A 21,743-nucleotide genomic window follows, 5' to 3' on the forward strand; every position below is an offset into this window, starting at 1 on the left:
TGGCACAGAATTTTTAATTTTTTGGCGCAGATTGCCCGCAGGAGTAATCAGGAGAAGCGACAACAAGTAGCAGAGGATAAAACTAACGCAGTAAAAAAAAGAAGCTGTTTAAAGAGCTTATTTAAAGGCATTTCAAATGAAAAATAAAGAACTGAAAGAGGATAATGCTGGGGCCTGAGAGGTTAAGAAATGTTGGGTCTCTGCAATACCATCACCGTGTACAGAAGGTGACAACTGAAAACAAAAATGAAGTGTCTCCCCTCCCCTGATGCCCCTAAAAATATTTATGACTTGTGGGGGGGAAGAGTTGGTTGATTGGACAGGAATAAGGACTCTGCCTGCATTACTTTTTCTCCTTTTCCCTGTTTAATTATGTGACTGTGTATATAATATAGATCTCATACACCCTACACATTTTAAAAAGGCTTCTCAGAGGAATGGAGATGTGGGCGTTGGAGACTGGAAAGTCCGAGAAATTGCAGATATATTTAGGCAGTAGGACACTACAGGGTGTGCGCCACTCTTTTGTACTGCCAAGTCCCACATGCATTTTCAGGCAACATGCCAAAGGCAAAATCTTGCAGCCACCAAAGAAGTGATAATATCCCAGAATGATGCATCCCTGGTCAGTCTTATTTGGCAGTTTGACCAAACAGTTTGGCACACCCCCCGCGCGGAGCGCTGCCAAACAGCCCCCGCCCCGTGGAGCGCCGCGCCGCCGAAATCCCCACCGAGTGCCGCGCCGCCGAACATCTCCACCCCCCGCGCAGCACTGCACTGCTGAAGCTGCCCCCACCTCCCGCATGGAGCACCACCAAACACCCCCTGCTGAGCGTGGCACCGCCAAACACCCCCTGCCGAGCGCCACGCTGCCGGAACTCCCTCCCCCCCCCCGCCGCATTGCCCCCCGCCACTCCAAGATTGGCCGCCCCTTACCAGGTGCCGCCCCAAGCACGTGGTTGGTTGCCTAGTGCCTGGAGCCAGCCCTGCCAGCTGCTATAATGGCCAGAAGATAGCAGTCCTTTTTGATTATTACCACATTTAATCATAACTGAATTTAATGAAAAGCAAGAATTTTAATTTAAACTGTAAAAATAGCCATTACTTCTCCTTTCAAGTTTCCTGGCTTAAGCCTTCCCCTAACCCTCTTACTCCTACTTCCCCTTCCTCCCACACCCATCTGGTTTTTCTTCTTTTGGAGGCTTCTCAGCTTTAATTTAAGGGCAAAACAGCTGAATCAAATTGTAAAATAATGATGGGTCTGGCGATTTCCCCTATGATTCAGTAGCCCAACCTTGTATCTATATCATGCCCCTTCAAACAGACATGCAACTTAAGAGTGCAAGGGAGCATTTAAGAAGCACATTGGCTGCTGTTCCATAGTTAAGACTGAAGCTAGCTTCTTATTATAATCCTGATTTTCAAACTCCTTCATAGTAATTTCCCCCAAAATAAATTAATCCTCCTGAAATTTCAAACATTCTGGCAACCTCAGGTAAAGTTTTTCTGAGCAATTTGGGTATGGGGTGTATGTGGGGAAAATCAGAAAAAATGAGCTTCTAAAGTTGTATCAGTATCATTAACACAGCATATTTGTTTATGGATACAGTCAAATAATCAACTATATGTCCCCTATGTTGGCTACAATAGCTTCAAACTTATTTTTTTTCCATTTTAGACACAGATCAGTACTATCAGTTCCTGAAGGTCTCATAAGTGTTGGAAAACTAACAAATGGCTTTGCTACTAGAGCCTATTCTTCCTCCTCTCCCTCCCCCAGAAAAATATCCCCTAAGCTCACTCTCCTTAGGGATAGACCACATTCTTTGGCCCAAGCCTGTAAACACTGACGCACAACCTGACTCAGAGAAATAGTCCCATTCATTTCAAGGGACTACTCACATGACTCAAATTACTCTTCTTTACAGGTGTATACAGTATCAGGCCTCCAAACACCAAATATGTGAAAAGGTTAAGGGGAATTCAAAGCTAGTTTTTTAAATAATTCTATTCAAGTTTTTCTAAATACCTGCTTTTCAAAGTAAGAGACAGTCTCAGTTTGCAGAGTGCAAGACTTAAGTTGTCCCGGTTTCCAGCAGTGAATATGTTTTTTGATGTTTACTATGTTTAGATATCTCAAGGTCTTCTACAGACACAGTGAAAAGGTAAGTGTCTTTGTTTTGCTTCAACAGTGACTTCATTCATGACACAGAGGAACACTGTCCTAAGGAGATCATGCTCACTCTGGGAGCCCAAGGGGAATTCCTCTGCTCTGACTTGCACAGCCAAGTTCAGTTATGCAAATTTTCCAAATTAAATGTCATGTTTGGGATGTGATTTATAAATCACTAAAGTTCAGTCACTACAACTGCTTCATTGGTAGGCTTCTGATTTTAAATGGAGGCGGCCTCCGACAATGAAACAGAATCTGTAACAATGGGTCAGGGTCAGTTCTACTATCTGACTTTTCTTCCCAATTATTTTAAACTGTCAAGAAAGGAAAAAAATGCTATCTGGGGCCACCTTTTTCTGTTATAAATCTCTCACATTTGTCTTCAGTTGAATTAGTCCAACCCAATTCACAGTTCATGACCCAACTGCTGAGCTTTACAGTCTCATTACCCAATATTTGAAATAGACATCCTTTAATTTAAATTGTTCAATCCACAAGCCCTAGGAGGAATTTATAAATATACAATTCCATGCAGTTCATAGTTTTCATGAATAGTTCATAACCTAGCACAAGAAGCGGCACACAAATTAATTAGGCAAAAAATGGTATAGCAGAGACATACATATTTTGATTTTTCCCAGGGGAAAAGTTGGAATTTCTCTAGAACTTTATGTAGCTTAAAATACACTATGCCACCTTTGAGCCAAAGAAAACTCAATAAGATTTTCTCCCAATAGAATTCAGAAGACCCGGATTTTTAAAGATGTGGCCCTCCTTTTTTGCACCCACAAATTGTAGGCAGAATTGTAGACATAATTTTGTATCCACAGTTAATGTTGCATGGACAGTGCACAAGTAATATTAAAGGAGTCCTCAAAATTGTAGGTGTAAAAAGGCTGGCTAGGCTCCCCTCACAAAGATTCACCAATAGACAAAACAGTCTCTTACTCACTGCTGAAAAAGTGAGTAGGGAAGAAACAGAAGCCAGATAAAAAAGCATGTCACAGCACAGATCTGAAAGATGTAAGCTAAACATCTTGGGACAGAAGCATCTGATCCAAGATATCATAGGTTCCTTCTTCTCTGATTAAGCTACATCCTAAAATAATCTAATTAAACAAAATCCTGACTGGACCAAAACTTCAGTTACATATGTAAAGTGTTCTTATCATTCTGCATTAGCCAGAAAGTTGATTTTTTGTCATTTTGCCCTCCAGTGAAGGAAAGGTGCTACCACCACCTGAATGTACTTTAGTCTTCAAAATTATGTAGGTGCACAGCATTCACATAATTAAAAAGTTCAGATTTGCAGTAACTGTTTTTTCCCCACTCCCTCTAACGAACACATTCTAATATTTGAAATTTGAAAGTTTACTCACTTAGAGATCACAGGCACCATCCTTTATAACAATGTATATTTACATAGCATTTATATATTCAAAATACCATATGCCTCCAGTCCAGACCAATGAGTCAATGAGCAGAAATGGTTCTGTAAACTGAGTTTCTGCTCATCAAATACAGCTATTGAACATTCCCAATTCTTTATTGGTTAAAAGAACCTGTTGGTTGGTTTATTTTGTTAGTGCCAACTAACTAGGCATATAAAAGTGGTGATGCCAGATAGAATATGCTGCTTGTACAAGTTGCATTTATTTTCCTGTTTAAAAAAGAAAGGTGCAGCGAGCCAGAGAAGAATTCAATGGGAGAAGCAGGAAAGTCTACATCATCGGAAATATCAACAGTCTAGGTTGCTTGTTTGAGGAGTACAAACCAGTTTGCAGGTCAGGAAATTCGCTTCTAAACACTGAAAATAGGAACACAGCTAATAAACTATCTAATCTGTTTTGGATCTAGGATTTTAGTTTTTACATTCCCCCCTGAAGGAATCAGATTCCTTTTCTACATCAGTCTTCCCAGAATTTAAAAAGCCCAGCACCAATGTATCAGGAAGTGCCAATGAATGGTCTTGTTGTTCAGCCTTTACTAAATTCCAAACATTCACTTGGAATTTTTGACAAATTTGGAACTCCAAGCATTTGCCAGAAAATACTTGTCCAGATTCCAGGAGGCATATTTAAATTTCAGCATTCTAACCTTTGGGTAACTTTAGGTTAAAAATTTCCACTACACACTTGGAAGTACCTAACATTTTCCATTTTCAGCTGTAACACAATCTATGCAGTGGGATATGTAGTTCAAATATATCATTTGACTGCAGCCTTGGAAGTTTTAAACCAACCTTTAAAATACTGGTTCCCTAAGTCTGCTGTCAGTTTTTAAAGTAGAACAGATTTGATTTCACTAATGCACTGAAAGAGTACACTTACCTGGGGTGGAAATTACACAACTGTAGGCACACAATGCAAGTGCATATTAGAAAACATTTGCTCAAATTTCCAATTTGCGCATGCACGTGACTAACTACACATTTAGCTATGTGTACACACAATAGGAGATTTTTGAGTGCACATCTGGAAAGGAACATATAAAGCAGATGTATAAATATGCATCGACGTGAGGTCTAAACACCATGCTTTAAGTTTTGATGATGCAGGAAACTGGTAATTGGCCTTTCACCTTTGGGTCTGAATTTGACCTCTCACAATGGCAAAAACAATTAATATCCAAAAGTTGTCTAGTGGCATATTTAAACGAGTTCCATTTTCTAGTGAATAGGTAATCACATCAAAGCACATCACTATTATAATTAGCACACTTGATGACAGTGAGGGCTTTCCAGAACAAAGTTGGTGTATACTGGGAAAATAAACACTTCCTGCACTGCACCTCTTAAGTGAACATACTTCAGACACTAGTGCCTTTAATCTAGAAGCATTCAAATATCTACATACGTATTTTCCTGATGTATTAGTGAAAATACACTATATAACATCTTCTGTTACATCAATGTTTAGGCATTTACCTCATCTGTACTACAAAAGATTCTCAGTTCATCCTGAGATGATTTTCTGTAACCAAGTTATCTTAAAACACTATTACATATCTGCATTTTAGAAAGACTAAAAGGTAGTTTTTAATTGGTGAGACCGAATTAGTCTTCTTTAATCTCTATCAAGAGCTTTAAAAAAAAAAAAAAAAAAAAAAAAAAAGAGAAAGTCCATAATGTCAGAGCTGGCACTGCAGGAACCCCAACACAATAAGGAAGTTTAAGGAAAAACTGCATGTTTTTAATACCTTTTTTGCACTCTCAGGGCCTGCTTCATCAAAGCGAAATCGGACAATACGGAAATCTTTGCAATAAATAATTAATTCTGTTGGATTAAATTTAAGTTTCTGGTTGGGACCAAGGACCTTCTGTTTCCTCTTTGTGTCATTTACTAAAACAAAAAACAAAAAATTGTTAAAGATCAAGTATAGAGTATACACTTAAAGAAAAATACTGTTAGTTACATACAGATGATACCAATACTGTAAAAATTAATATTGTTTGAGTAGAACAGATGCTGCTCCTTGCGAGTCACATTATGATCAAATGTCTAGCTCTCCAAACAAAATTGATTTATAGCTGTTATCCTCATTTCCCCTATGTCCAAATGACCATTGGTGATGAATAATTACATTCCACAAACAAAGGATTTCATATATGGCACCTCTCAGCAACCCATCTTGCCTCCCAGGTTGTTCAGCATGAGTTCTCTCCTAGCAAGGTCATTTCTAAATGATTGACTAATGAAGCATCATTACTGGGATTATATACAATTTGATCTTTGCCTCTTAAAACTTGCTTGCTCAGCCTCTGTCACTTTTTAGGCATTTCACTAACAACAATAATAATAAAACCCTGACTCCTGTGTAAACAGACGGACACTAATCTGTCCAAAATTTTGGACGGGAAATACAGCACCCCTTCTAAACCCATCACAACCTAATTCCTTTTTAACTGAAAGAGGACAACATAGCCCTGCGGATGCCCCTTGTGATAGAAATAGGGTCAAATAGCTCACCTCTTCACTCCATCCTAATATTATCCACTGTTTGGCTATGGAGGATTAGGAATCTATGCCAACCCTTGCAAATTTCTCCCAGAGATGACCTCTGTTAATGGAATCAAAAGCCAATTTCAAATTGACAGAGACCACCTCTTATTTTATTTCCTTGGGACAAATGAGTACGGGCAAAAAAATCAATCAATCGTGGCGCATCCATTCCTGAAAGCGGCTTGCTCCCATGCAAATAGATTACAACTCTCCATGCAATCCACTAATCTCCAATATCTGGGATAGATTTTTAAAACCATCTGAGAGATTAATTGCTCAGTAATTCCCAGGATAATTTCGGTCACCTTTTCTATATAGTGGAAAAATAACACCAGTGAACCAGCCTGCAGGAAAATAGCCTCTATTATTTATATTAATACAAATTAATATTAAAAAATATAATATTTATATTAATAATTACTAATACCAAGGCCCACCAAACAATACAGTCTTTATAATTGTCTGCAGAGAGAATAGCCTCATCAGGAGCTTTGTTATGATGGCGTTGGTTTATCAAAATTCTATCTTACCCAGTGGAGACAACAGGCAAGGTCCAATGAGATACTCCCATCTATCGGTATAAAGCTGCTCATCCTATAATTTTGACAATCTTAATAAATACTATGGGAGCTTATGCTGGATCACTAAGGTCCAAAAGCTGGTCCTCCAAAACTGGAGGAAAGTTTCTCTCTAATTTTACACTTCACTAATAGATTCCACTTAATTTGCTTCAAATTTACAGCTTCAAAATCAGGAACAACACACACTCCGGCATACTTTCTGGCAGAAGACAGAAATTCACTTGCAGAGGTTGCTGATTAATGATGTGTTTAAAAGGCACTATAAAGTTAGAGAAACAAGATCACCTTAAAATCAGAACTGCAATATTTTGTTGTTTATGGCCCAATTGGCTTGGTGGTGGGAATACCACCTATAAATAATTGTAATTCTTATAATCATTGGTAATCTTTTTTCAATTTAAAATCTTAAGGTGGAAGAGATGTTCAATTATATGTAAAACAGTTAAAAATTAAATGGAAAACCAACAGTTGTTAAAAAGGCACTGTTTCTTGAACAATTATGGATTCAGAATTGTAATCTCACATACTTTAAAAAGCACATCAAAATCAAGTTTAATGCAAGTCTTGCAAAATTTCTGATTTGAATTTTACCCAGTCTTTTGATTGCTTTTCTGACTTGTTACAAATTAATTTAAATTTAGGTACTTCATAGAAAGACTAATGAAATTCAACCTTAACTGTGCACGATTGTGCCTTAATATAGATAGCAGCTAATAATTTTAACTTTAACATACAAACTCATGTTTTAAGCTTTTCACCATACTTAAATGACTTTTCCATACCTGTGACAACTTGTTCAATACATGTTAGCGGCACATCATGTTCACCAAGGAGGAGGTTTTTATAATGGAATTTCTGGAACAGAGACAAACTCATGATAAATAACAGGAGCTTTACAGCAGTATTGTTTTTAGCATGTATTTTACAACACAATTTAGAGAGAACACTGACAGAGATTTCTCAAATAAAAACCAATGTGGATTCTATAGAAAGAAAGTTTAACAGACAATATTTCCTTGGAGTTTTCTAGCCTAATCATGAATCATTTCAGCTTCAAACTTACTGCAATTTAAGATGAAAAACCATTACTGCAACTATGAAAAGAAAAATGCATGTCACCTTCCACGAGCAGAGTCAAAGATTCCTTTTTATAACACCAGAAGTAACAAAATAGATTTAAGTGTGGAGGAGTGCTCCTCAGAGCAGTTACAGACCCCAGGTTGGAAACTTCAAAAACAGTACTCTGAGCCCAAAACAATTATATATGCTGCAATTAGCCATCTGCTACTATAGTCACGTACTATTTTACAAGTGTAGGAGCTACAAAGAGTATAAGCGTGCAAAGGAGTGTAATTTTTATAGTTTACAAATTTAGTTTAAACTCAGACCACTTGAAGAGAGCAGAGAAATATTATTGGATCACTTCATATCTAACATACTGTATTGTGGGTTTTTGTAGGAAAGAATGAGAAAAATGACAGCAGACGAAGAGACAGAAAGACAAAAAATGCATTTGATAAGGAAATATAATGCTAATTTAACATATTAATTTAAAAGTAATATGCCTTTGAAGCCTTATATATTATTGGTTTCCAAAGACACTGAATATCATGGAATAGAATTATATTAAACTTTAAGGTTGTTACAATTATGATTAACATGACACAATATGAATACAATAAATTTGCTTTTTCATAAAAGCCATGGCCTTTGTCACCCAACTAGCCACTACTGAGCAAGACTCCTTCAGTATTTTCACTAATGTAGTTAAATACGTGTCCAGGCAGGCAATTGAGTACTTTTAAAAAAAGTTGTAAATGATTACGAAATTTTTATTGAAAAATAAGTATAAATGATAATACAATAAAGGTTGTTAAAACGGAGTTAAAAATGTTATTTGCCAAGATGTTTACAAATTAAACTAAGTTTATGACTTTTGCATGTTTTGCCATGCTTTTTCCCCCTTTTCTGTTATTATGATCAACCAGCCTTAATTGTTATATATTGCTGCCTCTATACTAAATATGATAATTTCACTGGTATCTTTCCTCTCCCTCACTGACTTCAATAGGAGTTGGGCACATATTAAAGATTTTGCTGAATTGGTGCTTATATCTACGTAAAGGAAACTTGGAATTCTCAGAATTCAGTAGGGTGTTCCATTATATTTTCCAACAAATAGTAAAGTGTTTGGCTTTTTAACAGCATTTCCCAAAACACCCTCCTGCAAACAGTAGCTCGCTGTACTGCTTTGATTCCGTAGTTCAAATGACGTGGAAAATAATACTCTGATGTCAAAAACTTACAATCTGTAGATACAATACGGCAAATTAAGGATTGGCACACCAATAATTCAGGATGGATATTTGAACTTCCTTTGTTTTATAGAATGAGGTTAGACCTCTTAATTATTTGAGGAATTTATTGTGGTTTAACCGAATCCATTGTGTTACATCATGATTTATGATAAATAGGATTATCAATTTTGAGAGAAACAAACCTGAAGTGGCATGGGATCATCCGTAATAAATGAAATCTTGAAGTTACTGCAAACCAACTTCCCCCAGAGATCATACTGACTTGTATCTGTTGCAATACATTTTCTCACAAAATTGACTTCATTTACCACAATTTCACCTAAAACAAAACCAGAAAAAAAAAGAGTAAGCTATTTAAATCTTTTTAAAAGATAGAAACATTACAAGTTAGTGATTTCAGATAAGGTGTTCCCCTTAACCTTTCTGAACTACCATTTGAAAATAAAGCATACTAACTTGGATTTTAACATGAAAGCTGGTCAGTGGAAACCAGAACTGTGACCTTTTCATTGAACCACCACTTATAATAGTGCCGAAAGAGAGAGAATTAGATAGTAATTAAAAAAAAAAAAAAAACACCACACACCCGAGTCATGAGTCTAGAGATGAAAATTGTGATATGCCACCACTGAAGTGTTTTTGTTTTAAATCAATGATAGTTTAAAATGATTAAGAATGATTTGTTTAAAAAGCCTCAGCTAAAATGAATGGTATGCATAATATGTCAGTATGTTTCTAAAACCTTTATTGTTTAAATTATATTATGGTTCTTTTGTGAACCTGCAGGATCCCAAATTTCAGAATCAACCAAATCCTCATTTGCACATCTAATTATCTCTGATTAGTACTTGGACATTCAGACTAATATTCTGAGTAAATCTATGAAAGACGACACATGATTTGTAAAAACACACGAAAATGTCACTCTCCTTTTCAGAGTTTCTACTGTGATCAGCTGATTCGTGAGACTAAAATGTTCCTCTGGTAAAAGAAGTTACTTAAAATGCATATATTTAAATTCATCCAGGATTCTTCCCAGACAAAAGTCTCTCAAGTGCAAAGAATAGTCTAGGAGAAACTATGCTTTAAACAAGAGGAACACACAGAGGCCGATCATATCGAAAGCTATATTCAAAAAAGCCTTTATAGCTCCCCTCAGACAATTTTACCCATTAGCATCTGGAATTGAAGTTCTTGGAAGCTAAATTACAACCTACATACAGCTTCCCCCATTTTACTTCAGGATGTGCAATCTGTTATTTGCCGAGTCCCCACATATAAACAAAGTTCTCTTCCATATCAGAGCAGCCACTTGTATTGTTATAACACTTCAGTTGTCGACTGCCACAGGTAACAAGAGCATGCATATGGAAATTTAAGTTTATAATAGTTTCAATTATTAAAGTATTAAAGAGTGCATACAGCTGTTTTAATAGTGATGAAGACTAACTTGCTCATCTAGGGATTAATTCTGCAAGGTTATCTCCAATTGCCAGAAAGGGGACCTGATGGTGCTCAGTACCTTGGGCTCTGGTTGCCCAAAAGTTTTTACCATAATATACTTCACAGATTATAATTAAATGGCAGCAGAAATCATTTACAGAATCAGACATGGAAAGAGACCTTATTGGGTCACCCACAGTCCAGCTCTCTGGTCAGCACCTTTTCCAATATTCTTCCTAGTGTTATCACTTGGGAACATTATAACGTTTCAGTGCTTCCAATAGACTATTCCACAACCTAACACATCTTACTGTCAAGATGTTTTTCCTGATATCCCATCTACATAATCCCCAAATTGTATATTTTATATTTTCTTGTCAAGTACCATCAAATACCACATTAAAATTCCTTTCTGTCGTTAGTGCTAACAACCTTCATATACTTTACACGAAGTTCCCTGCCTGTATTAGTCTCTTAACCAAACATTTTTGGTCCTTCCTCATAAGTGAAACCTTCCAGGGCCTTTATAATTTAGTTGCTCTTCTCTGAAGCCATCCAATGTACCAATATTTCTCTAACAATGTGGTGTCCAGAACCAAATACACTATTTCCCTTAATACTTAAAGAAACGTATAATTCAGAATGGCTGATTAATACATGCTAAAAATTTTAAATGTGTGGTATTCCTTTACTGTTCTATCAACTGGATTTTATTTTTTTAAACACAGTGTTCATTCCTTACAGTTGTTCAGGCTTCCATTTTATAATTTTCTTGTTATACGACTTTGTAAATCTGTCTTTTTATGAAGCAGTTCAATAAGCTGAGAGTCAGCTTATTGTTTCACTCTTTTATTAATGGACCTTTTTATCATTATTACTGCCCTCATGCATTTGTAAAACCACCTCTCATTTTACTAATCATCATATCTAGTCCTCCTTGCTTCCTCTCTCCATTCCTCATGTTTGTGCAGACACATTTTAATGTATTAATATTCATTCTTCTGCCTTACTTTTTATGATGGAAGTACGTCAGACCTTTTGACAACACCCCCTCCCACTTAAAGTCGAATCAGTTTTGACCTAGGAGTTTGGTTATCTAGCTATTCAAAATACTCAGCATGCAAAGGGGTCAGGGCTCAGTATGCTGTCAACCATTTTTTTTTTTTTTTAAAGTATTTTTAGGTTGTGTTTTTTTTCTTTTAAATCAAATGTGAAAGCTTGCAATGCAGTTAACCTTTAACAGATGGAGTTTTCAAGGGCCTTAGTGCAAGTCTATATTTTTTAATAGTGTGATCCCAAACCTTTATCCTTAAGTTTCATATTAAGACACTTAACCTTTAACACTTGTTATTCAGTGGCTATACTGAATAATATGAAGAAGGATGCAAAGCATGTAAACCTCCGTAAAATAGAGGAAACTAGCTAAATAAAGTGGAAACAATTATCAGTCTAATACCAGGAAACATTTTGCTTTAGCCAAATCCACAGCTTAAAAGATGGTTTTTCTATGGCAGTGTCTATGATTAAGCTATTCAGAGATATTACACTGCACATTTTTACAATGTAGCTGCTTCTTTTTCCAGTAAACAGTCACAAGCTGTTCCAGACACGGAACAGCAGTGAACACTCATGTGACTTGAACAGTCAAAGAGTTATCCCAGGAAACAAGAGAGCAGTCTGTATAAACTCTGACAGGAAACTAGAACAAATTACAGGGTTACCACCCATTATATATGAAGCGTATTCAAGTAATAAAAATCTACCAAATTAAATTCATGATTCACAAAGATAACACAAGAGTCCAAAGCTCATTAGTTATTAATCTCTCCATTTGAAAACATAAAATTTTAGAGAATTCCAGGTTTCTGAGATTCTGGTAAACATTCAAAAAAAAATTTAACTTGACTTCATAGCATCTTGGATGCAACATACAGCTACTGTTTAAGGGGAACCCATGAGAACTTATTTCAGTGACTCATTGTGTTATTAAAAAGAACAGGAGTACTTGTGGCACCTTAGAGACTAACAAATTTATTAGAGCATAAGCTTTCGTGGACTACAGCCCACTGCATCCGAAGAAGTGGGCTGTATTCCACGAAAGCTTATGCTCTAATAAATTTGTTAGTCTCTAAGGTGCCACAAGTACTCCTGTTCTTTTTGCGGATACAGACTAACACGGCTGCTACTCTGAAACCTGTCATTGTGTTATTACATCACCATCTCCTACATCCCACAACAGTCAAAATCAGAGACTAATAATCAATTAATAAAATCTTATTCAAGCGATACATTCCATGCCTACAATATTTCATTTTCTAGGTAAAGCCAAAGATTGTTCTGTTAACTGTACAGTTGGCAGACAAACATGCTACATCTTCCTATCATAAAACATGTTAGATATCTTGATTAGAGCTACATAAACAAAATGTAATTTGTTAGATAAATGAAAAAGCAATATTATACTCAATGAAACAAGTCACAAATATTCTATTCCATTTTTTCCTCCTCATATCAAAAAAAAAATTAAGCAGTGCATAGATAGGATTTATGGCATGCACCTCGCCTTCATATTTTTTCTTGTAAGGTGATCACTAATTGGAGAGACCATAGTTGATTATAGGTAAGGTTAAGATTTTGTCAGAGTTATTTTTAGTAAAAGTTATCGACATGTCGCGGGCAATAAACAAAAAGTCACGGAAGCCTGCGACCAGTCTGGGGAGGAAGGGGGGAGTGCGAGAGGGGCTGACTGCCACCACAGGAGCTGACAGGTGCAGCCCTGCTATGTGGCTGAAGCCGAAGAAGTCATGGAGATCCTTAAAGTCACAGAATCCGTGACCTAATCACATCCTCACTTATCAGTAATGCTGAAACCAACTTGGCCTCTCAAGGGGAAATGGATGAGCCTCTTAAGTGCAGTGGATGGACGGGGAGATAATCTCAGACATGGAAACAGAGGAAGATTGCAGTTATTCATCATGGGTGCCATCCCAGCCATCTCCTGGGAACCTAGAATCCACCGTGACACTACTGGGCCTTCACTGTCCTGATCCTGAGAAGTATCTTGACCGAACCGGGCCAGAGAGATGAACCCAGAGAACATTGCCACAGGCTCTAGCTAAATCCCAAATACCACCTGGGATATTAGACTGTCAGTCACCCTGTCCCACTCCCATCATGTGTTTTCCTTCCTCACATTATTTCTTCTCTTTCCTATCTCTCTCCTTTTGCCTTTTACCTAAGGAGAGTCTGGTCAGGTTGGCCAAAAGTGCATATTTTGCAACACCGCTGTGAGCCTGTGATCTAAGAGGCAGATTATAGCAATGCCCTGAAAAGCCCAATGTTGGTACAAGTTTGCCAGATCTCAGTGTGGCTAATAAAACTAACAGAGGGTCCTGTGGCACCTTTGAGACTAACAGAAGTACCCACGAAAGCTTATGCTCCCAGTAAGAACCTCACTTCTTCAGATGCTAATAAAACTGTGTGCCATGTCTGCTACACTGACTATTTGGTTAGTACACCTCTACCTCGATATAACACTGTCCTTGGGAGCCAAAAAATCTTACCGCAGTATAGGTGAAACCGCATTATAGTGAACTTGCTTTGATCCACCGGAGTACGCAGCCCCCCCCCCCCACACGAGCACTGCTTTACCGCGTTATATTGAGTCGCGTTATATCGAGCTAACGGTGTACCACCATTCTGTATGTACTTTGAAACTCCAATGAAAGGCACAAAGTACCTTACAAACAAAGTCTCAAAATAACCCCCAGAGTAGAAGGCATATTCTCTATTTTCCTGATGGCACAGCGAGATTTATCGACTTTTCTCATATACACAGAAGTTTGTGGCAAAGCCAGTAAGAGATCTTGGATCACCTGACTCCCAGACCTAAGCTATACACAAATTAGAATTACTGAATTTAACAAAAACAAAAAAACCCAGTTCCACTAAAACTCCATGCCCCCAAATGCTCTCATCTCTATAGTAAAACAAATTTTTTCAGGGGCAATCCTTTCATCTTCAGCCAGCAGTAATATCTGCCAGCTGGGGACAGAGCACCTACATTGTAAAACACCTGGAGAATTGAGATATGAAGTACAGCTGACTTACCAGATTGCTGGTAGTTACAGAGCCATTTTATTGCTGAACAGAGACCCTACTTAAATTGCCAACATATGGTAACTCCAATGTGTTAAAAATTTGATATTATCTGGGTGTTAATAGGTCTGTGAAATTAGAATCATTGAGCGATTCACATTAAGTCTTACATGTATTCTTCAAGTTTGAAAGATACCAAAACATATTAGGAAGGGTTTCTTCATTTTACACTGACAGTGGAAGATAAGACAACACCTAAAATAAACCTTTTCAATAAAAACTGAAGTTATGGATCAAAAACTGATTTGAGTTCCAGAAGGAAGTAAGGCAGACCAACTGAAGATTTAAAAAAGGGAGGGCGACATCAGGATAGGGGTGTACTGTAGACCACCATATCAGCAGAAGGTGATGGATGAGGCATTTTTTAAACAACCAAACATCCAAAACACAAGACTTAGTAGGAATGTGGGAGTTTAACTACCCAGACAGCTGTTGGAAAAGTAATACAGAAAAATACAAAATCTCCAGTTAGTTCTTCGCATGTATTAAGGACAAACTTATTTCAGAAGGTGGAGTAAGTGATCATGCATGATCTAAAAAATAAAAAGGAGTCATATAAAAAACGGAAACTAGGACAGATTACGAAGGATGAATATAGGCAAACAACACAGGAATGCAGGGGGCAAGATTAGAAAGGCAAAGGCACAAAATGAGCTCAAACTAGCTACGGGGATAAAGGGAAACAAGACGACTTTTTATCAATACATTAGAAGCAAGAGGAAGACCAAAGACAGGGTAGGCCCACTGCTCAGTGAAGAGGGAGAAACAGTAACAGGAAACTTGGAAATGGCAGAGATGCTTAATGACTTTTGTTTCGGTCTTCACCGAGAAGTCTGAAGGAATGCCTAACATAGTGAATGCTAATGGGAAGGGGGTAGGTTTAGCAGATAAAATAAAAAAAGAACAAGTTAAAAATCACTTAGAAAAGTTAGATGCCTGCAAGTCACCAGGGCCTGATGAAAGCATCCTAGAATAATCAAGGAGCTAATAGAGGAGGTATCTGAGCCTATAGCTATTATCTTTGGAAAATCATGGGAGATGGGAGAGATTCCAGAAGACTGGAAAAGGGCAAATATAGTGTCCATCTATAAAAAGGGAAATAAAAACAACCCAGGAAACTACAGACCAGTTAGTTTAACTTCTGTGCCAGGGAAGATAATGGAGCAAGTAATTAAGGAAATCATCTGCAAACACTTGGAAGGTGGTAACATGATAGGGAATAGCCAGCATGGATTTGTGAAGAACAAATTGTGTCAAACCAATCTGATAGCTTTCTTTGATAGGATAACGAGTCTTGTGGATAAGGGAGAAGCTGTGGATGTGGTATACCTAGACTTTAGTAAGGCATTTGATACGGTCTCGCATGATATTCTTATCGATAAACTAGGCAAGTACAATTTAGATGGGGCTACTATAAGGTGGGTGCATAACTGGCTGGATAACCGTACTCAGAGAGTTGTTATTAATGGTTCCCAATCCTGCTGGAAAGGCATAACAAGTGAGGTTCCGCAGGAGTCTGTTTTGGGACCGGCTCTATTCAATATCTTCATTAACGACTTAGATATTGGCATAGAAAGTACGCTTATTAAGTTTGCGGAGGATACCAAACTGGGAGGGATTGCAACTGCTTTGGAGGACAGGGTCATAATTCAAAATGATCTGGACAAATTGGAGAAATGGGCTGAGTTAAACAGGATGAAGTTTAACTAAGACAAATGCAAAGTGCTCCACTTAGGAAGGAACAATCAGTTTCACACATACAGAATTGGAAGAGACTGTCTAGGAAGGAGTACGGCAGAAAGGGATCTAGGGGTTATAGTGGACCACAAGCTAAATATGAGTCAACAGTGTGATGCTGTTGCAAAAAAAGCAAACATGATTCTGGGATGTATTAACAGGTGTGTTGTGAGCAAGACACGAGAAGTCATTCTTCTGCTCTACTCTGCTCTGGTTAGGCCTCAGCTGGAGTATTGTGTCTAGTTCTGGGCACCGCATTTCAAGAAAGATGTGGAGAAATTGGAGAGGGTCCAGAGAAGAGCAACAAGAACGATTAAAGGTCTTGAGAACATGACCTATGAAGGAAGGCTGAAAGAATTGGATTTGTTTAGTTTGGAAAAGAGAAGACTGAGAGGGGACATGATAGCAGTTTTCAGGTATCTAAAAGAGTGTCATAAGGAGGAGGGAGAAAATTTGTTCACCTTAGCCTCTAAGGATAGAACAAGAAGCAATGGGCTTAAACTGCAGCAAGGGAGGTCTAGTTTGGACATTAGGAAAAAGTTCCTAACTGTCAGGGTGGTTAAACACTGGAATAGATTGCCTGGGAGGTTGTAGAATCTTCATCTCTGGAGATATTTAAGAGTAGGTTAGATAAATGTCTATCAGGGATGGTCTAGACAGTATTTGGTCCTGCCATGAGGGCAGGAGACTGGACTCTATGACCTCTCGAGGTCCCTTCCAGTCCTAGAATCTATGAATCTATGGGGACAGCCATTTTAGACTTGATGCTGACTAACAGAGGAACTGGTATAGCAAACCTGATGGCTAAAGACAATATGGGTGGAAGTGATCATGAAATGATAGATTTCAAGGAAAGAAAGGAGTGAGGACAGCAAACTAAGGACAACACATTTCAACAAACCCAAAAACCTAGTGCTTAAGGTCCACTGTGAAGAAAATGTAAGAGAAAAAGTAGTTCAGGAGGGCTGGCAGTTTCTCAAAGACAATATTAATAGCATAGTAGGAAACTATCCAGATGCGAAGGCATCTCAAGAACAACAATAAGAAGGCAATATGGCTGCATCCGGAGGTCTTTAATTACCTGATCAAAAAGTGAAAACAGTGACAAATTGTTAAGGATGAATACAAAAGAATAATGCAAGCAAGTAGTGACAAAATCAGAAAGGCTAAAGAACAAAACGAGTTACACACAACAATGGACACAAAAGGCAATCAGAAGAGGTTTTATAAACACATTAGGATCAAGAGAAAGACAAAGTGAAGTGTAGGTCCACTACCCAGCTGAGAAGGAGAGCTAATAATGGAGGACATCAAGAAATCTGAGGTGTTTAATGCCTGTTTTGCTTCAGTCTTCAATAAAAAGGTTAACTGTGACCAGAGGCTTAACAACAACAGGGAAAGGACAGGTTTAAAGACTATTTAGATAAGTTAACATTCAAGATGGCAGGGCCTGAAAAAATTCAAGTCATGTCAAACCAAAACTAATTTCCTTCTTTGAACGAGTTACTGGCCTAGTGGATGGGGAAGGTGGGTTGGGGAGCAAGTAGTAGACAGGATACATCTTCATTTTAGTAAGGCTTTTGACACAATCCATCATGACAGTCTCACAAGCAAACTAGTCAAATGTGGTCTAGATCAGGGTTCTGAAATTTTTTCTTTCTGAGGCCCCTCCCCCCCAACATGCTAGAAAAACTCCAGGGTCAAGTGGGGGGCAGCCTCAAGGCTCCGGGCTTCAGACACCAGGTGTGTGTGTGGGGGGGTCCCCTCGGGGCTTTAGACCTGCAGGGTGCCGGGACTCAGGGCTTCTGCCCTGTGGGGCACTGGGCGGGGGAGGCCAGCAGATTACCCTGACAGACCGCATATTGCCCACCACTGGTCTAGGTATACTTGGTCCTGCCAAAATGCAGGAGGTTGGTCTAGATGACCTCTCAAGCCCTACATTTCTATTGCAAAATCAAAGACTAATTGGAGTTACTATTTAGCAATTAAAGTATATACGCCTCTGTATCCTGGTAGTGTATATTTAGACAGGCATGTTTAACAAGATTTTTAACTAGCATAACTGTTTATATTTGTTCCAACCATAATGGGCAAAATATGGATCTGAACACAAATAATTAACCTGAACAATTTCTTAACTAAAAAAGTGAAGTATTCAGTAATTTAATTATGAAGTTAAATTGAAGTCTTCAGGCATCTTTAATCATTTAACTGGCGTTTGCTAGTTGTCCTTGTTGGAGAGTAGAATACTAAAATAGTGTGGGTTTATTAGCATGCTCTAAGCATTTAAATGTAAATTTTCTCTCATTCACTTCTAAATGAATCTTCTGTTCAGCATGCTCAGTAGATACTTTGAAGTTCAAAACGAAAAAAACTCTTGATGAGATTCTACTTATAAACTCAAAGTACTTTTTAAAGCTCTTTATAGGGAATTTTCATGAGCTCTAACAATGTATTAGCAGTACCACAAAAGATCAAGAAATAATGGCATGCTTGTTAGATGATACCACCTGTTCTTAAGATTTTATATAGTATCATTTCCCCATGAATTTAAGTTGATATGTATTCTATGTTCATATTACAGTGATCAGTTTGACAATACTAATACTCTATATGCATATTTACATTTAAGAGTTGATTCTAAAATGTGAAAATTAGACCAGAACCCACATTTTCCAATAGGACAGCCTGATACTGTGGCTACTAGAGAATGGAAAATTAGTCTGATTATGTGTTAATATTGAATGGAGAAAGTGGGATATCATTTAAAAATATAAAACAGACTCTCTCATTTTCATATGGTAGTCAGGATATCAATTTTAATAATTTTATATAAAGCACAGTGCCTGAAGAGTGCTCAGAGTTTTTAAACAGAAGAGATGAAAGGAGTTTAAAAGTAAATTTTAGAAATATGCTGAGTGAGAACAAGGTACTGGTGTGGATGGCCTGACCCAACCTTAACTTCCAAGATAATCAGTCAAATGTAATAGAGATGTTTCTTTTTTCTTTTCTTGGAGGTATTGCACAGTACATCAATCTGCTTACTTATATTACACAATGAAGATTCCCAAAGTATGATTCTGTAATAATCATCAGTAGCTATTGGAGGAGATGGGTGTTTTTTTTTTCCAACCAGTTATTTTAAGTTATAAAATAATTTCATCTTTTGTAACTAAGTCATGGATACAAAACAGACATGCTTGATAACAGCAGCAATGGACATATTGAGTTATAGTAGTGCAAGTTTTGTCAACTGTTACATCGAACACAAAACTACATGTTCTCCAGAACTAAGCGTATTTTAAAGGACTTCTTCACTGTAAGTCTGTTTAGTTGCCAGGAGGGGAAAAAAAGAAGTGGTATAGTAGTTTGTTTAGTAGGCTGTTAGAGAACAAAATGTCATATAATGAGTTTTTTCTAGGCTCTCTAGTGACTTATGATATGAACAACATTTGCCACTGGTCAGAAGTCATTGGGAGGGAAAAATTAACTGGCAGCATAGTGCCCACTTTTTTTTTTTTTTTTTTTTTTTGCAGAATACACAAGGAAAAACAAACAGATTTAATTTTAAAGTAGACTCAAGCAAAACCATTTTTAGGTCTGGTTTCTATACAGTCAAAACTAAACTACATGAAACCGTTCATAGCTGGAAAAATAATTCAGACAGATGTTCACAAAATACCTAACGTATCTGTACAAGTCAGAAACTTAAGAAAAAACAGATCTCAGTATTCTTGACTGTAAATTAAGAACATCAATATGAAATGGTCCACAAATGTAAGTTTGCATCCAGAATCTAAATTCCAGATAATTCATAGAAGTGGACAGAACTCATAAATCAGTCCTTTATAATACCCAAAACAAATAAATAAGCCAATGCACAGAAACATACCACAAAGTTTACACTGGATCTTAAGACAGGATATGTATGCAGATCTATAATAGCAGATAGCGTTTATAAACTGTTGCGCTGCTTATGTTAGGAACTAATAAGTCAAGTGTTTGGTTCATTTTTAATTTTTTTGTGGTATGAAAGATCAGTTTGCAGAAGTAATATGCCAAAAAAATCTGGAAATTAATCTAAAAAAAATCTCCACAATTTATGGAACTAAAGATTGGTAATATTTGCATAAACTCAAAATATAGTGCAAAAGAAAAACTTCAGAGAATTATTTCAAACACATATTTTCCAAATAAAATTCCAGTAATTTCTTCAGTGTTGAACAGAGCTCCACACACGTGCATGGCACGGACTTACAAAATGAAGTTAAAACAGTTTCAGGTGCTACACCAATGCCTTACAGCTCCTGCTAGCTTTGGTAGTTTTACAATCACAAGTTATTTTCAATTTTATTTAAAAAAGGGGATGGGTGGAAGGACTAAGATTCTAATCCTGCAATGTGATCTAATATCTAACTAAAAAGTTAATGGGATACCACTTGGCCACATGGCCCTGTGCTAGTGAATTGCATTGTGGAACATAAACCTATTTAATTTGCTATGCCTGTGAATCAGTGAAATTGACTATACACAAAGCAAATCTAAAGCCATTTTTCTTTCAGTTATAGTAATGTTAGATGTTACTTATAACAAATATATTCAGACAGCGTTACTTTTAAGATCAAATCTGACGTGCTTAAATCTAACAGACAAAAATACAATACAAAATATGAAAGAAGTGGTTTTGATGTGGCAGAAGAGAACTAAGGAGATCATACTATTTTATTAATCAAGAGTCATGGGTTTTAAAGGAGAATTGAAGGAGAGGGAGGACATTTAACACAGAGAAAGGAGTTTTAATTTTGGGGTGGCTATTTTTAAGGCTCTTTCACGTCTAAATTCAGCCTCTACCACAGTACCCACAACCACAGTTCAACATCAAACTACCTCTTTTGACTGTTTGACTTCAAGCTGCTAACACAGTCAAAATAAAATTAGGGGGAAAATTGTAACTGGCCCCTTTAAGAGGAACAGGATCCAGTGCACCTGACACTCCTCAGCTGCCTCCTAATTGAGTTTTAAGGAGGGCACCCTGTCCATATAAATGGGAGAGCCCGACAGACTGAGTAAGAACTATGAATTGCATGTGGTGCATTTCTAATGACACTATTGCGTGTAATAATCCAGATAGTTACTGGAGAAATGTCCATCAATTTAAGAATGAAAGTGTTAGATTTGACAGTTTGGTCTGAAGTCAAGGGAAAGTCAAGGGAAATAGCAAAGATAAGAATACTGGAAAAATATACAAGGAATGTTGGGAATTAAATAGATGAAATGCAGCCTGACTCAATAGACTCCCTCATGCTCATAGGGTTTAAATGCAAGTAAGAGT

General features: G+C 37.3%; 1 protein-coding gene across 3 annotated transcripts in view; it reads right to left on the reverse strand.

Annotated features, from left to right (window-relative positions):
* MTMR10 (myotubularin related protein 10) overlaps nucleotides 1-21,743 on the reverse strand; it is a 62,356-nt gene that overhangs the window by 26,144 nt on the left and 14,469 nt on the right. For all 3 annotated transcript variants that reach the window (XM_005285008.5, XM_065558308.1, XM_065558307.1), the window contains 3 exons: nucleotides 9,256-9,392; nucleotides 7,538-7,610; nucleotides 5,372-5,514 (listed from right to left, as the gene is read on the reverse strand). In XM_005285008.5, coding sequence (XP_005285065.1) covers nucleotides 5,372-5,514; nucleotides 7,538-7,610; nucleotides 9,256-9,392 — 353 coding nt within the window. The remainder of the gene's footprint in view (nucleotides 1-5,371; nucleotides 5,515-7,537; nucleotides 7,611-9,255; nucleotides 9,393-21,743) is intronic.

Source organism: Chrysemys picta, chromosome 10 (genome assembly GCF_011386835.1).
Source record: "Chrysemys picta bellii isolate R12L10 chromosome 10, ASM1138683v2, whole genome shotgun sequence".
NCBI classification, from domain to species: Eukaryota; Metazoa; Chordata; order Testudines; family Emydidae; genus Chrysemys; species Chrysemys picta.